A 15,979-nucleotide genomic window follows, 5' to 3' on the forward strand; every position below is an offset into this window, starting at 1 on the left:
GACCACTGAAAGCACTTTACACAGTCACAGATTCACACACACTCATACCCTGATAGGCACATTGGGAGGCAGTTCAGGGTTCACTGTCTCTTGCTCAAGGACACGGGAACCCTGATATTGATCCAACAACCTTACAGTTAGAAGATGACTGATCTTCCACCTGAGGTACAGCTTCCTAAAATGCATCACTGAGATCCAGCAGAACCAGACCTGAAATGGGACTCTAATCAGAATTCAACCTAGTGTCATTTAACCCTTTCATCAGGACTGTTTCATGGCTGTGATGTCTGATGCCTAACTGAAAGCCTTTCCTTAGCTCATCATTCTCTTTCATTAGTTATTTCTTCTTAATCCCTGATATATCTCCTTCCAAGTCTCCTCTAATTTCCTTTCACTTTATTTTTCTTTTCCATCACCTGCTTTTCGTCTGCATTTATCTTTTTTTTTCCTCCCATTTTCTGCATTAACAGTCAGCAACACGCATAATGTTTATGGAAATGAAACGCAGAACTGAGAGCAGATTAGTGTCTACATTTATTATCTCCTCCAAATTTCTCTTTTTCTGCCTCTTTTGTTTTGCTGCCTTTACTTTCATGCTCTATTTTTGTCATCGATGTATAATTTTTGTTCTCTCTCTTTTCCTTGGTGTTCGTGACTGATCCTCGCTCTGCCAGGGTGCGTGTCTCGTCTACTGTATCTCTAATTGAAGGTTGTACATTATCATTAACACACTTGAGGTGGCGAGCCGAGCCGAGCCTCGATGGCAGCTGTAAACACTAACGGTTTATGACCGTAATGAGTGACTACCTTTCAGAAGAGATCATACAACTTCTAACAGAGAAAAGTAAACGCCAACAACAAAGTTCAGTTTTTACTGAAAACCTGATTAGTTTCCCTCAGACTGTTCTCCCAGAAGTAACACTACAGATTGGTTATGCATACATTAATATCCTGTAATTACTGAAGGTGGGACAGAAGGCGTCTTCTAGATGCATCGCAATGCAGATGTGGAAAAGTAATACCACAGTGCTGACAAATGAAAGCAGAGCTTCAAATTGTGAAAGTGCAACTCCCAGATTGTCCACATTATGGACCGGATGGCTGAGCTTAAAGTCCAACCAAATCCCTCTGAGTAAATGCCGACATGTGGATGTACTTCAGCACAAAGTCCTCTTTTTATCGCTCCTAAAGCCAAATAGCTTAAATGTCGAGGGGAAAAAGGCCTTTTTGCTTTTCTTGGTGATGTTGTGGTTTCAGCACAGTTAATCAAGGATGAGTTTCCAGGTAGAGCGAGCTTCCTTCAAAGATGACTGGGTGGAGACTGGATCTCCAACACGGCTCAACACAGTCCTGTAGACTGATATTGTCTCGTTCCCTTAGCTTACATGCTTCATTTGGAAATGCTTCCAAACAGGAGATTTTAATGACGGAAGATGGTCTTCAAGCTCTTTTTCTCCATAAATATGCTATTAGCCATAAGGTCTGCTAGCCATAATGTCCGCTAGGCTAACATAGACTAACTATGATGTCACTGCCATAACATTCGCTATCTGCTAACCATAACATTGACTATGATGTCATAACATCCAATAGCCATAATGTCCCTTAGCCATAACATATATTAGATAAGATGTCACTATCATAACATCTGCTAGCTGTACCGTCCGCTAGCCATACCATCTGCTAGCCATAACATTCACTAGTTATAATGTCAGTACCATAACATCCTCTAGCTGTAACTTCCGCTAGCCATAACATTTACTAGCCATGTAACTACCATAACGTTGACTAGCTGTACCGTCTGCTAGCCATGTAGCCGGAGGCTGTAGCTACAGTGAAGGAATTTACTTGTTTATGTAGGAACTGTTCCAAAATGTTCCATACTGAAACATCCTAACATGCTGTCCTGCAGGATTTAAGAGTTTTGCTTAAAACCAGACTCAGATGAAGTGAATCTGCATCAGCTTGTCAAGTTCTGCACAAGTTCTCGTCATGAGCCACTGATTTGAGTCCAGAGCATAATTAGCATTGAGGAGACGAGTGAGATGTGATCAGAAATGGTTTCTAGATGCATGTTGGCACGAAATGGGAAGAGGTTCTGAGCGGGTGTGTGTGTGTGTGTGTGTGTGTGTGTGCGTGTGCGTGTGCGTGTGTGTGTGTGTTACCTCTCTGGAACGAGGACAGACACTGACTTGGTTGGTATCAGTAGTCCTCACATGAACATGGATGTAATTTCTACACGCCTCCTGCAGATTCAGATTCCTTCTGTCCACAATAAAATGAAGTCAATTCAATTTTCTTACAAAAGATAACTGTCTGTGTGTGTGTGTGTGTGTGTGTGTGTCACACAGCGTCTTTGAAGTCTCTTTGTCAGCATGTCTCTTTGAAGTCTGTGAATTTTGCTGAGCTGTCTTCTGAACACGGTGTGTGTGTGTGTGTGTGTGTGTGTGTGTGTGTGTGTGTGTGTGTGTGTGTACACAGTAAAATGCTGATGTGATTCCTTACAGATGAACAGCAAACTGCCTGCAATCTTCTAGGAGGATAATTCATGATGTTTTGAAGCGATTTATTTCTTTCTTCTTCTTTTATTTTTGCTCATTAGGAAGGAGGAAAGCTTAAAATAACTTTATATGTTGAAAAAGAGAAACGTGATTGGTCAGGAGGCGGCGCTTTCACCTGCGATCTCTGTAGCAGTTCGTGTTTGCAGCATCAGTTGCCATGGCGATACACCTTGGGAAAAGGAGAGGCGGCTTCGTAATGCTGAACATGAGTAGCTGAAGGTGAAGTTACGTGGAGAAGCGGCTGATCTGCAGGCTTCGTGTCGTCTTCGTGTCTTCGTGTCGTCTTCATGTCGCCTTCGTGTCTTCATGTCATCTTCGTGGCGTCTTCGTGTCTTTGTGTCGTCTTCATGTCACCTTCGTGTCTTCGTGGCGTCTTCGTGTCTTCGTGTGTTCTTTGTGTCATCTTCGTGTCTTCGTGGCGTCTACGTGTCGTCTTCCTGTCATCTTCATGTCTTCGTGGCGTCTTCGTGTCTTCATGTCATCTTCGTAGCGTCTTCGTGGCGTCTTCGTTTTTTCGTGTCATCTTCGTGGCGTCTTCGTGTCTTCTTGGCGTCTTTCTGGCGTCTTCGTGTCTTCATGTCATCTTCGTGGCGTCTACGTGTCGTCTTCCTGTCATCTTCATGTCTTCGTGGCGTCTTCGTGTCTTCATGTCATCTTCGTAGCGTCTTCGTGGCGTCTTCGTTTTTTCGTGTCATCTTCGTGGCGTCTTCGTGTCTTCTTGGCGTCTTCCTGGCGTCTTCGTGTCTTCATGTCATCTTCGTAGCGTCTCCGTAGCGTCTTCGTGGCGTCTTCGTTTTTTCTTGTCGTCTTCGTGTCATCTTCGTGTCTTCGTGGCGTCTTCGTGTCTTCCTGTCATCTTTGTGTCATCTTCATGTCTTCTTTGTGTCATCTTCGTGTCTTCGTGGCGTCTTTGTGTCATCTTCATGTCTTCTTTGTGTCATCTTCGTGTCTTCGTGGCGTCTTCGTGTCTTCATGTCATCTTCGTAGCGTCTTCGTGGCGTCTTCGTTTTTTCGTGTCGTCTTCATGTCATCTTCGTGTCTTCATGTCATCTTTGTGTCATCTTCATGTCTTCTTTGTGTCATCTTCGTGTCTTCGTGGCGTCTTCGTGTCTTCATGTCATCTTCGTAGCGTCTTCGTGGCGTCTTCGTTTTTCGTGTCTTCTTCGTGTCATCTTCATGTCTTCATGGCATCTTCGTGTCGTCTTTGTGTCATCTTTGTGCCTTCGTGTCGTCTTCGTGGCGTCTTCGTGTCTACGTGTCGTCTTTGTGTCTACGTGTCGTCTTCGTGTCTTCCTGTCATCTTCGTTTTTTCGTGTCGTCTTCGTGTCATCTTCATGTCTTCATGGCATCTTCGTGTCTTCTTCGTGTTGTCTTCGTGTCTTCGTTGTGTCTTCATGTCATCTTCGTAGCGTCTTCGTGGCGTCTTCGTTTTTTCTTGTCTTCTTTGTGTCATCTTCGTGTCTTCGTGGCGTCTTCTTGGCGTCTTCGTGTCTTCATGTCATCTTCGTGGCGTGTTCGTGTCTTTGTGTCGTCTTCATGTCATCTTCGTGTCTTCGTGGCATCTTCGTGTCTTCTTTGTGTCATCTTCGTGTCTTCGTGGCGTCTTCGTGTCTTCATGTCATCTTCGTGTCTACGTGTCATCTTCGTGTCATCTTCGTGTCTTCATGGCGTCTTTCTGGCGTCTTTGTGTCTTCATGTCATCTTCGTGGCGTCTTCGTGTCGTCTTCGTGTCGTCTTCCTGTCATCTTCATGTCTTCGTTGCGTCTTCGTGTCTTCATGTCATCTTCGTAGCGTCTTCGTGGCGTCTTCGTGTCTACGTGTCGTCTTCGTGTCTTCGTAACGTCTTCGTGTCTTCATGTCATCTTCGTGTCATCTTCATGTCATCTTCGTGTCATCTTCATGTCTTCTTTGTGTCATCTTCGTGTCTTCGTGGCGTCTTCGTGTCTTCATGTCATCTTCGTAGCGTCTTCGTGGCGTCTTCGTTTTTCGTGTCTTCTTCGTGTCATCTTCATGTCTTCATGGCATCTTTGTGTCATCTTTGTGTCATCTTTGTGCCTTCGTGTCGTCTTCGTGTCTACGTGTCGTCTTTGTGTCTACGTGTCGTCTTCGTGTCTTCCTGTCATCTTCGTGGCGTCTTCGTTTTTTCGTGTCGTCTTCGTGTCATCTTCATGTCTTCATGGCATCTTCGTGTCTTCTTCGTGTTGTCTTCGTGTCTTCGTGGTGTCTTCATGTCATCTTCGTAGCGTCTTCGTGGCGTCTTCGTTTTTTCTTGTCTTCTTTGTGTCATCTTCGTGTCTTCGTGGCGTCTTCTTGGCGTCTTCGTGTCTTCATGTCATCTTCGTGGCGTGTTCGTGTCTTTGTGTCATCTTCATGTCATCTTCGTGTCTTCGTGGCGTCTTCGTGTCTTCATGTCATCTTCGTGTCTACGTGTCATCTTCGTGTCATCTTCGTGTCTTCATGGCGTCTTTCTGGCGTCTTTGTGTCTTCATGTCATCTTCGTGGCGTCTTCGTGGCGTCTTCCTGTCATCTTCATGTCTTCGTTGCGTCTTCGTGTCTTCATGTCATCTTCGTGGCGTGTTCGTGTCTTTGTGTCATCTTCATGTCATCTTCGTGTCTTCTTTGTGTCATCTTCGTGTCTTCGTGGCGTCTTCGTGTCTTCATGTCATCTTCGTGTCTACGTGTCATCTTCGTGTCATCTTCGTGTCTTCTTGGCGTCTTTCTGGCGTCTTCGTGTCTTCATGTCATCTTCGTGGCGTCTTCGTGGCGTCTTCCTGTCATCTTCATGTCTTCGTTGCGTCTTCGTGTCTTCATGTCATCTTCGTAGCGTCTTCGTGGCGTCTTCGTGTCTACGTGTCGTCTTCGTGTCTTCGTAACGTCTTCGTGGCGTCTTCGTGACGTCTTCGTGACGTCTTCGTGTCTTCCTGTCATCTTCGTGGCGTCTTCGTTTTTTCATGTCGTCTTCGTGTCATCTTTGTGTCTTCGTGTCTTCTTCATGTCATCTTCGTGGCGTCTTCGTTTTTTCATGTCGTCTTCGTGTCTTCGTGTCTTCTTCGTGTCATCTTCGTGGCGTCTTCGTTTTTCCATGTCGTCTTCGTGTCTTCGTGTCATCTTCGTGTCATCTTCGTGGCGTCTTCGTTTTTTCATGTCGTCTTCGTGTCATCTTCGTGTCTTCTTCTTGGCGTCTTCGTGTCTTCATGTCATCTTCGTGGCGTCTTCGTGTCTTTGTGTCGTCTTCATGTCATCTTCGTGTCTTCATGGCATCTTCGTGTCTTCTTTGTGTCATCTTCGTGTCTTCGTGGCGTCTTCGTGTCTTCATGTCATCTTCGTGTCTACGTGTCATCTTCGTGGCGTCTTCGTTTTTTCATGTCGTCTTCGTGTCATCTTCGTGTCTTCGTGTCTTCTTCGTGTCTTCTTCGTGGCGTCTTCGTTTTTTCATGTCGTCTTCGTGTCATCTTCGTGTCTTCGTGTCTTCTTCGTGTCATCTTCATGGCGTCTTCGTGGCATCTTTGTGTCGTCTTTGTGTCTTCGTGGCATCTTTGTGTCATCTTCGTGTCTTCGTGGCATCTTTGTGTCGTCTTTGTGTCGTCTTTGTGTCATCTTCGTGTCTTCTTCGTGTCATCTTCATGGCGTCTTCGTTTTTTCATGTCGTCTTCGTGTCATCTTCGTGTCTTCTTCGTGTCATCTTCATGGCGTCTTCGTTTTTTCATGTCTTCGTGTCTTCTTCGTGGCGTCTTCGTTTTTTCATGTCGTCTTCGTGTCATCTTCGTGTCTTCGTGTCTTCTTCGTGTCATCTTCATGGCGTCTTCGTGGCATCTTTGTGTCGTCTTTGTGTCGTCTTCATGTCGTCTTGGTGTCGTCTTTGTGGCGTCTCCGTGTCGGCTTGTCAGGAATGTTTATTTACTTTCATCATGTTTTTGCACGTCTGTGGCGTTTCAGAAAGAAGCTTTCTAAACTTTAGCCCAGGTCAAGTCCAGCCTGAGGCCGACGGCAGACATCATCCTATTCCTTAGAAGAGACAGAAAAACAGGAAGCGCTTGTCACTGCTGATCCTCCTCATCGTCACCCTGGAAACCGTCGGCGTTACTTATCGGTTTGTCACCAAGGAGCAAAAAGTCAAACTTCATTCCCAAAGAAAAACAAACTTGCTTCAGTCAGTTGACTTACTGGTGGAGGAGAAAGCTGCAACTTTTCTCCTTATTGTCTCCTTATTGGTCATGTTGCTTCCCTAACGCCTTACCATCACATGTATTATATAATAATACAGTACATATGTAAAGGCAGTAAACAGGAAATTTTCCATGTTCCGTCAGTAGATCGGAGCAGGAAGCAGCAGCTTTTTCTTTATTGGAACGACTGCAGTTGTTTCTGGAAATGTTTCTAAAATCCACGTTTTATCTTCAGTCCAGTTTTCCATGGAAAGTTTGTTTAGACTGAAGTGAAATGAGGTTTTGCTTTCATTCTGTTTCATCTGAATTCAGTCGGATCTAAGAACGCATCAGAAGCCGGGTTTCAATTACATTTCTTTACAAAATATAAGCAAAGTTTCAACAACAACAATTGAGAAGATGCAGGTGTTTTAGATTGAACATTATTTAGCGCATAAGCCTCAGTTCTGGTAAAATCTCGTCCGGTTGATGAGATTTTACGAGAATCGCAGCCTCTGCAAGGTATCCACGTCGCGTTGTGTTGGGTTGTCTTCTTACTGTGGAGAATTTTTACGGCTTATTGAAGCTTTCTGCCTTATTTTCCTTTCTAAAACTTTGAAATTCGCTGTTTTTCATTCCGCACCGCGCCATCTTTACTGGAAATTAACTGGTCACATGACCTCCACGTCACAAAAAGGGTTTCATTACACTTCTATGAGATATTTTTCAACATCAAATTGTATGAAAAACCTCCTCATGAGAGCATAAAAACTTTTTTTTTTTTAGCAAAATTAAGACTTTTTTTTTTTTTTTTTTTAAATGTGTTTCCGACAGTGTTTTTTTATTGCAATATTTAGTTTTTGCACAGGTCTAGGTGTGATGGAAACGCAGCTAATGATGCTCGTGTGTTTCTATTAAATCTATTTACCACTAATTTGAATAAGAAGGAAAAACTTGCTTGTGACAAATCAGACATTTTTGTGTCCTTGTACCTGAATATTTTCAGAGAAATCCACTTTTTTTTTTCTTTAGCTGCGCAAGTCTGAGCTCTAAACAAGTTGTATAACACATAACTTGGCAGAGAACCAGTTTAAACTGGATCTTTAGGCTCTTTGTCACATGATTTGTTTCTCTTGTTTACAAACAGCAGAAGGAAGCTGCTTTTCATGATCATGTTAACATGCAGGCAGGAGACGTTAAGTGTTTTTGTCCTGTTTCAGGTCTGGGGGTGCTGCAGAGGATCCTGGACACGGCGGCCGAGCGCAGCTGGCAGGTCACCTCCGTTAACTTGGACACTCTGACAGAGACGGCCTTCATCAAGCTGCTCGCCGACCTCGACTACAAGAAGGACTTCCAGATCATCATTGAATGCGAGCTGGAACGCCTGAACTCCATCCTGAACCTGGTAAAAGACTCTTTGATGGGAAAAGTATTTTTTATCAGAACAAACTGTTTCTCCACGTCACGTCACGTCACGTCACGTCACGTCACGTCACGTCACGTCACGTCACGTCACGTCTCGTCTCGTCTCGTCTCGTCTCGTCTCGTCTCGTCTCGTCTCGTCTCGTCACGTCACGTCACGTCACGTCACGTCACGTCACGTCACGTCACGTCACGTCTCGTCTCGTCTCGTCTCGTCTCGTCTCGTCTCGTCTCGTCTCGTCTCGTCTCGTCTCGTCTCGTCTCGTCACGTCACGTCACGTCACGTCACGTCACGTCACGTCACGTCACGTCACGTCTCGTCACGTCTCGTCTCGTCTCGTCTCGTCTCGTCTCGTCTCGTCTCGTCTCGTCTCGTCTCGTCTCGTCACGTCACGTCACGTCACGTCACGTCACGTCACGTCACGTCACGTCACGTCACGTCACGTCACGTCACGTCACGTCACGTCTCGTCACGTCTCGTCTCGTCTCGTCTCGTCTCGTCTCGTCTCGTCTCGTCTCGTCTCGTCTCGTCTCGTCTCGTCTCGTCTCGTCACGTCACGTCACGTCACGTCACGTCACGTCACGTCACGTCACGTCACGTCACGTCACGTCACGTCACGTCACGTCACGTCACGTCACGTCTCGTCTCGTCTCGTCTCGTCTCGTCTCGTCTCGTCTCGTCTCGTCTCGTCTCGTCTCGTCACGTCACGTCACGTCACGTCACGTCACGTCACGTCACGTCACGTCACGTCACGTCACGTCACGTCACGTCACGTCACGTCACGTCACGTCACGTCACGTCACGTCACGTCACGTCACGTCACGTCTCGTCTCGTCTCGTCGGGCCAAGTCATGTCAGGGTCATCTTGATATGTAAACTAATATTTGTGAAACTAATGTAGCTAATGTAATATTCTGGAATTTTACACCATGTTACATCACATCAGCCAATTCCACGCCACGTTAGTTTACTTCATGTCAGGTCATGTCACATGACGTTCCGTGATGTCACATGACCAGTCTTGTTGATCTGAATCGAAGAAGAATAAATAATGTGAATAAAACGTCTTCAGGTCTCATCGGGATGAAGGTGAAACACTGCTGCATGTATGATGTCACAAGTTTCCCGCCGTCTCGCAGAGAATGACATCACATGTGTTGGTTTTTAATTAAATGGAGACCAGCAGCCGTATTCATACACGTCCGCTGCCTCTAGTTAGTTTTCTTCTGATTAGTTTGTTGTCACTGAATCTAACGTTGTGGCGAGATCTGTGATGTGATCCATACATCTGATCAGCTGACAGTGACTGCTACAGGAGGAGCAGAGGAGTTAATATGCAGAACAGAACCTATTAACCACATGGCAGACAAAGATGAACTGGACCTCATGTACTAAATGTGATCAGCTTTGTCTGAAACACGATTAAGTCGTAACGAGCTGAAAAATGGCCGACCTGTCTGCCGACGCATCGCCTCGCGCATCAGCAACGTCGACCGGGCGACACAGCGCTTCCTGTCCTTCAGTTCAGCCTTGTTGCTGTCTCTCCGTCCCGTCTGCTCCCATCGGGAAGCTGCAGTTGTCTGCCAGCTGTTAGGAGCCCGTTAGAGCCGGTTCCAGTTTGCCAGCGCTGTCTGAACAAACCGCCGCATCGCAACAGATACGCGGTCCGCCTCTGATGGAAGACGGCGTCCTGCCAGCCAGGTGTTGTTAGCTTTCACACTGTTCAGGTTGCTTCATAAAGAGGCAGTTTGGAGGCTTCTTTAGACTGCTGGTTCTGGATGGAGGTTCAGGTTTTAGCATCAGTTCTCAGAGATCTCAGAGCTACCAAGGCTGAAGCTTGTTCCATCCTCCACGAGAAGCCAGAACTTTTTTTTCTTTTTTCTTTCTTGTTCTCGAGGCTCTGAGAAGAAAATGACGTCACTTTGTTCTCGCGGACAGATTTGAAGACAGTTCTCGACACATCGGGCTGCAGAACTTTTTTCCTGCGGGGCTCCGAGAAGTATCGTGTGATTGGTCGGACATGTGAAGTGGGCGTGGTTAACATGGAGAAAGCAGGAAGCGGAGTTTCTGCTGCCGGTAAAACGGATTGTTTTGATAAAACAACTGATCGAGGTGGAGAGAAAGTACGAACATCTTTACATGTGGCATTAAAACACTCGGACCCAGCCGCGTGCACGACCCGCCCCGCCGCGTGCACGACCCGCCCAGCCGCGTGCACGACCCGCCCCGCCGCGTGCACGACTCGCCCCGCCGCGTGCACGACCCGCCCCGCCGCGTGCACGACCCGCCCAGCCGCGTGCACGACCCGCCCCGCCGCGTGCACGACCCGCCCAGCCGCGTGCACGACCCGCCCCGCCGCGTGCACGACCCGCCCCGCCGCGTGCACGACCCGCCCCGCCGCGTGCACGACCCGCCCCGCCGCGTGCACGACCCGCCCCGCCGCGTGCACGACCCGCCCAGCCGCGTGCACGACCCGCCCCGCCGCGTGCACGACCCGCCCAGCCGCGTGCACGACCCGCCCCGCCGCGTGCACGACTCTTTCTCATCTACATCCTTCCCCTTGGCAAGGATGGATGACACCCAGCTGTACATTTCTGGTAGACCCGACTCCTCAAACTTCATAGCAATAAAACTGAGTTTATTCACTTTCACTTTCAGTTGCCAACTTCTCTGTCCCACCTTTCCCTCAGGTTAAGTCTGGGTGTCATCCTAGATAGCACCTTGTCATTTCCAGCACACATCAATAACATGACACGGTCTGCCGACTTCCATCTTCGCAATATTAACCGACTCAAAGCCTGGTCACCTCTCGCCTCGACAACTGTAGCTCTCTTCTCTTTGGTCTCCCCCACAACTCGCTTCATACACAAGAACTGACCGAGAACTCTCATGATCACCAGAACCCCATCATTTCAGCACATTACCCCCATCCTCCTGCAGCTTCACTGGCTCCTCATAAACTCCCGTATCATATCCAAATTTTCATATTCACTTTCAAAGCCATTTACTGCTAGGGCTGGGCGATATGACGATAGAGCCTCATATGAAACAATACATTTTCTATCATTTACGCCACAATAAACAGCTTTACTGCAGTATTTTACTTCAAGACACGCTTTACGGCACGCTGGATCACATAAACATGGAGGAAGACGGTAGCAGACGTCACGTAAAAGTCGGTAAAAAGATGAGCAGCCAACCCAAACTGATGAGTTTGGAAATTTGTCTGGATGCGGTTTGGATATAAAAAGAGCGACGTGGAACCGACAACAGACTAGCTCACAGTCCCAACATCGGACTCCGTCACAACTAACTCATTTTATCTCCTGCAGGAATCAGGATAAAGAATACAGAATAAAGAATAGAGTCAACCAGCAGAAGCAGCAAAAACAGCATCAAGTGGAGGCGAAAGCTCAGAATAAACTCCAGACCAAACGCTGCAGCAGGTTTTTACCTGTGGAACGTCATACGGCCATAGTTCCCCCAGATGGGAGGAGATCACTGCTGCTGTTGCCTAGCAACATCTGATACATAACTGATAACACAACGTTACACAGTTTTATATCGTTATGGGGATGTAAAACGATCTGTATCGGGAAATGAGGTTCTGGTCGTATCGCCCAGCTCTGTTCACAATATCTATCTGAACTGGTCCACACCACAACACCTCGCTCTCTCAGATCTTCTTCCTCTCTCCACCTCGCTGTCACCGGTCCTCGTCTGGTTGCCATGGAGAGCAAGCTTCCAGTTACTCTGCTCCCAAACTCTGGAACGCCGTCCCACCTGATCTCCAGAACATCACAAAAAACTCTAATGGAAACACCTACATTTAAAAAAACTCATATCTAAAAAGTGTTTACTCTCTCATGAGGAGGTTTTCAGATGTTTTGATTTAGAAATATATCACAAAAGTGTATTAGAAACAGTTTTTTTTTTACATTTTCATGTCATCGTGGGTCATGTGACCAGTTCCGATAAAGACGGCGCGATGTTGAACGAAGAGCGAATTTCAGAGTTTTAGAAATAAAAATGAGGGAGAAAAGCCGTAGAAAATTCTCCTCTGTAAGCAGAAAAACCACATAATTAAGTTACATGACGACCTCGCCTGAGTTGCAATTCTCGTAAAATCTCGCTTGGTTGACAAGATTTTACTAGAATTAATACTCATGCACTAAACTTTGTTCAATAAAAACACAAATTGCAGTTGTTGTTTATCAAAATTTAGAAATATTGCTTTTATTTTGTGAGAAAATGTGACTGAAAGACAGTTTGTGATGCCAGCACCAGATCCACTTGGTTCCTGCTGACTGTGGACACAGATGCAGATTTCTACCTTCAGATCTGTGAGCAGCTTCCTGTTGTTCATGCATGTATGAAACCATCATGTTGGACCAACATTCCCACCTTTAAATACTCGTGTGTGTGTTGAGTGTCTGCGGTGTTGGTTGGTCTCGGCTCACACAGCTGCTGCTTTCACTCCGTCAGACTTCAGCATCACTGATCAACAGCGAGCAGCGCGTGCAGATTACACGTGTTGTAAATCAGAGTTAAGAGGACGAAGCAGAGACAGGGAAGCAGATCAGAAGCCGCTCAGTGTGAAATCTGTGTCATTCTGGAAACTCGTCTTTCTGCTGAACTCCAGCTGGCGACGGCGGCCGGAGTATCAGGTGTTGTTCTGATCTGTGAAATGAACTCCGATTTGCTTGACATTATCAGGTGGTGTACGACTCCACTCCGCTTTGCTTCATTTAGGTTTGTGTGAGGTCTCAGGTGGCGTTTGGGCTTAGCCGCGTGATGACGATGTGAGGTGGCGGGTTGACAAATCAGGTTTTCACTCTGTTGGTAAACATTTCTGCATGTTTAGTGTTTTCTGGAATAAGTAGAATTACAGCAAACAATAGAAAAAAAAAATCATCAATTAGTCTGAACAAGTTGGTTAAATTCCTCTTAAAGTCAGTTTCAGGTGTTAGATGATAAATGCAGGAAGGGAAGTTCAGCCTCTGGGAAATAAACTTTGCTGGGGTTGGAACCGCCGATGGTATCTGTTTGATACTGAATGATACAGGACCATCATAAGGTAGAAAACTTCCAAGCATCAACCAGAATCCATCACTAGACACGGAAAACAGAGCGATTCCACCACAAACCACCGGCGGCAGTGTTGAGTTGACACACTACCAGAGAAGAACAACAGGAAGATACTGAAACGGAAATAAAAACATGTGAAAGAGTTGATGCACATGGCAAAAAGAGTGGTTTCCTTCTTCTTCTGGTGTTTTTGGATGGTTGTCAATAATTTCACCGCGACCAACTGGTGTCAGAACGTGGAAGTGAACTCAGCACTGCCCCCTGGTGGATGAACTGACTTAATCATGGCGATGTAAAAACTGCATAGAAGTATGACGACGGAGACCTGCGACAACATTTACAACATCGTCATTTCTGTACATAAAGGAGCAGAAATGGACCTGAAGTTGGAACTTTTAATAATTAAGCTCTTAGGTCACAAAAAACTTTTTTTAAACCATGAGTTTAAATGTAGTACTTAAAATTCCATGTGATATTAAGTTATATGGTAACACTTTAAAGAAAATCCACAACATACTTCTTTTTAAAATTATATTTTTACTGTATTTTTAATACCTTAAAGATCTAATGTAAAACAACTTGTTAAACAAAATGAATATAAAATTGTAATACAAAGAATTTCTATTTTCTAAAAAAAAATATTTCAATTTACATAAACATATTTGTCGTATACAAAATTACATTTAAAGAAAGAAGATAAAACTTAATTCAAGTTTATTTTGTTGACATTGTTATACATTAACATAAATGAATCCTTTTATTTTTGTTGCAGCACATTATATTAACTGGGTATCAAGTAAAAAAATTTCCCTTTAATTTCTCTTTACAAGCAGCTGAAATTTTATGATTTTTAAACATTTTTGAAAGTGTAGTTTAAATCTGATTAAAAAAAAAAAAAAGTTGCAGTCCGATCAGGAGAAGGATACATGAGAGCGAAACAAGAGTTTTATCATATTTTTTTTCTGTAGTTTCAGAGTATAAACTGGAATATTACTGTTAAATAAATTTTTACAGTGCACAGTTAATATGAGATGAAAATTAAACTGCAGTCAGAAACGGAGCCGGCTAACAGCATGACTCAGCTTTAGCCTGCTTCCGTTAGCTCCTGTTAGCGCTGTGTTAGCTCGGTTAGCTCTTAGCTACTAGCTCTCAGCTCTACCTTTTACTCATTTTAGTATTTTCCCGGCGTGACGACGTGTGATGCTGCCAAGATGGCGACAAGGTGACCGTCCAGTGAACTTTATTCATAGACCGTATATGAAAGATGGACGGAGACTCCGGCGGTAACAAGTTAAGTTTATGTGGAAATATATAAAACTACAGTTCCCCATTCATCCACTAGGGGCTGTAAAACAGAGCAAATCCCCATAGACTGCCATGTTAAAAAGACCAACTTCACAGCAGGAATAAACATGTTTACAGCAGAAATAAACATGTTTACAGTAGAAATAAACATGTTTACAGCCTGGTACAAAAATCCATTTTAGGTTTAATAGGTCAGGTTTACCTTCATGACAACTGTGGGGGGAGTGAATTTTTTTCTAACTCGCCCGTTTAAAAGTAATTTAATCTCAAAGTTCGGCATATTTAGGGGCGTGTCCTTTTGATTGACAGGTACCCGATCTCCCGCTTCAAGTCAGAAGAACGTAGAACATCCGCGGTTTTTAGCCGGTTAACAACGTGACTTAGCTTTAGCTCGCTTACCTCCGTTAGCTGGTTAGCTCCTGTTATCTCCAGGTTAGCTAGGTTAGCTCTTAGCTACAGAAAGCTCGGTGTTCGCTCGATGTCAATCATCCACCATGACGCTCACAGCCCCCCTCTCAGCTCCACCTCTTTGCCCATATTTGTATTTTCTGGGCGAGACGATGCCCCTGCCAAGATGGTGATGGTAGGAACCGCCCACCGAGCTTCAATTCAGCTCTTCAGAAACCTACGGGTGACGTCATGGAGGCTCCGCCCATCTTTTTATGTACACTCCATGGCTTTAATCTAGCTCTTCTTCTGGTGTCACAGAGGCTCTACCCATATTTTACATACAGTTTAAATTGCTACTGAGTTAAAACTCGATGGAAGTCAAACTGCAGTCAGATGTGGAGAAGGATAGAAGCGAGGTAGAGGAAGAGGAGGGAATTTCAAGCTGCTTCCTCCTCCAGAAAGGCTCAGCACCGTCGAGCAGCTGCGTTAGTCAATGTTCACCAACTGATGCTCATTAAAAGCTGGACCTGAGAAGGAGACGGCAGCCAACACCTGCTCCTTTCTCCTCCTCCGCCATCCTCCTCTTTACAACACCCATCTCCTCTTCCTGTTTTCTCTCCATCTTCCTTCCCCTTCTTTCTCCTCTCAGTCCCTCTTCCTCCTTTTCCTTCCTGTCATGTCAACCGAGGACACACTTTTCCTTCCAACGCTTTCTAACGGCGACGATGAGCAATTAATTCCTCAAAGAGGAGCTGGATCTTCCAATTAGCAGCTGTTTAAGAGGACACACACACACACGCACACACACACAGATGAGTGTGATGGATGTTTTTATCATCTGCAGCATCAGAAAAATGTAATTAGCATAACATTTATTTGGACTCTCGTCCCCAGATTGCTGCTCAGAAGAGAAACTTGAAGAACTACCACTACATCCTGGCCAATCTGGTGAGTAAACGTTCTGGTTTGTTTGTCGTTTAAACACGAAAGAAAGCTCGCAGAGGAGTGCAGTCAACGTTAAAATCATCACATCTCATCAGGAAACATTATCAGCCGAAATAAAACAA

The 15,979-nt window shown here is 45.3% G+C and overlaps 1 protein-coding gene across 1 annotated transcript in view; it reads left to right on the top strand.

Annotated features, from left to right (window-relative positions):
* The window catches only part of LOC306761771 (glutamate receptor 1-like), a gene marked incomplete at both ends in the record, with an annotated part of 117,777 nt that overhangs the window by 55,140 nt on the left and 46,658 nt on the right, over positions 1–15,979 (top strand). Inside the window, 2 exons of the mRNA XM_079248052.1 lie at positions 7,927–8,111; positions 15,807–15,860. Coding sequence (XP_079104178.1) covers positions 7,927–8,111; positions 15,807–15,860 — 239 coding nt within the window. The remainder of the gene's footprint in view (positions 1–7,926; positions 8,112–15,806; positions 15,861–15,979) is intronic.

The sequence above is a fragment of the Telmatherina bonti genome (genome assembly GCF_933228915.1).
Source record: "Telmatherina bonti genome assembly, chromosome: 10".
NCBI classification, from domain to species: Eukaryota; Metazoa; Chordata; class Actinopteri; order Atheriniformes; family Telmatherinidae; genus Telmatherina; species Telmatherina bonti.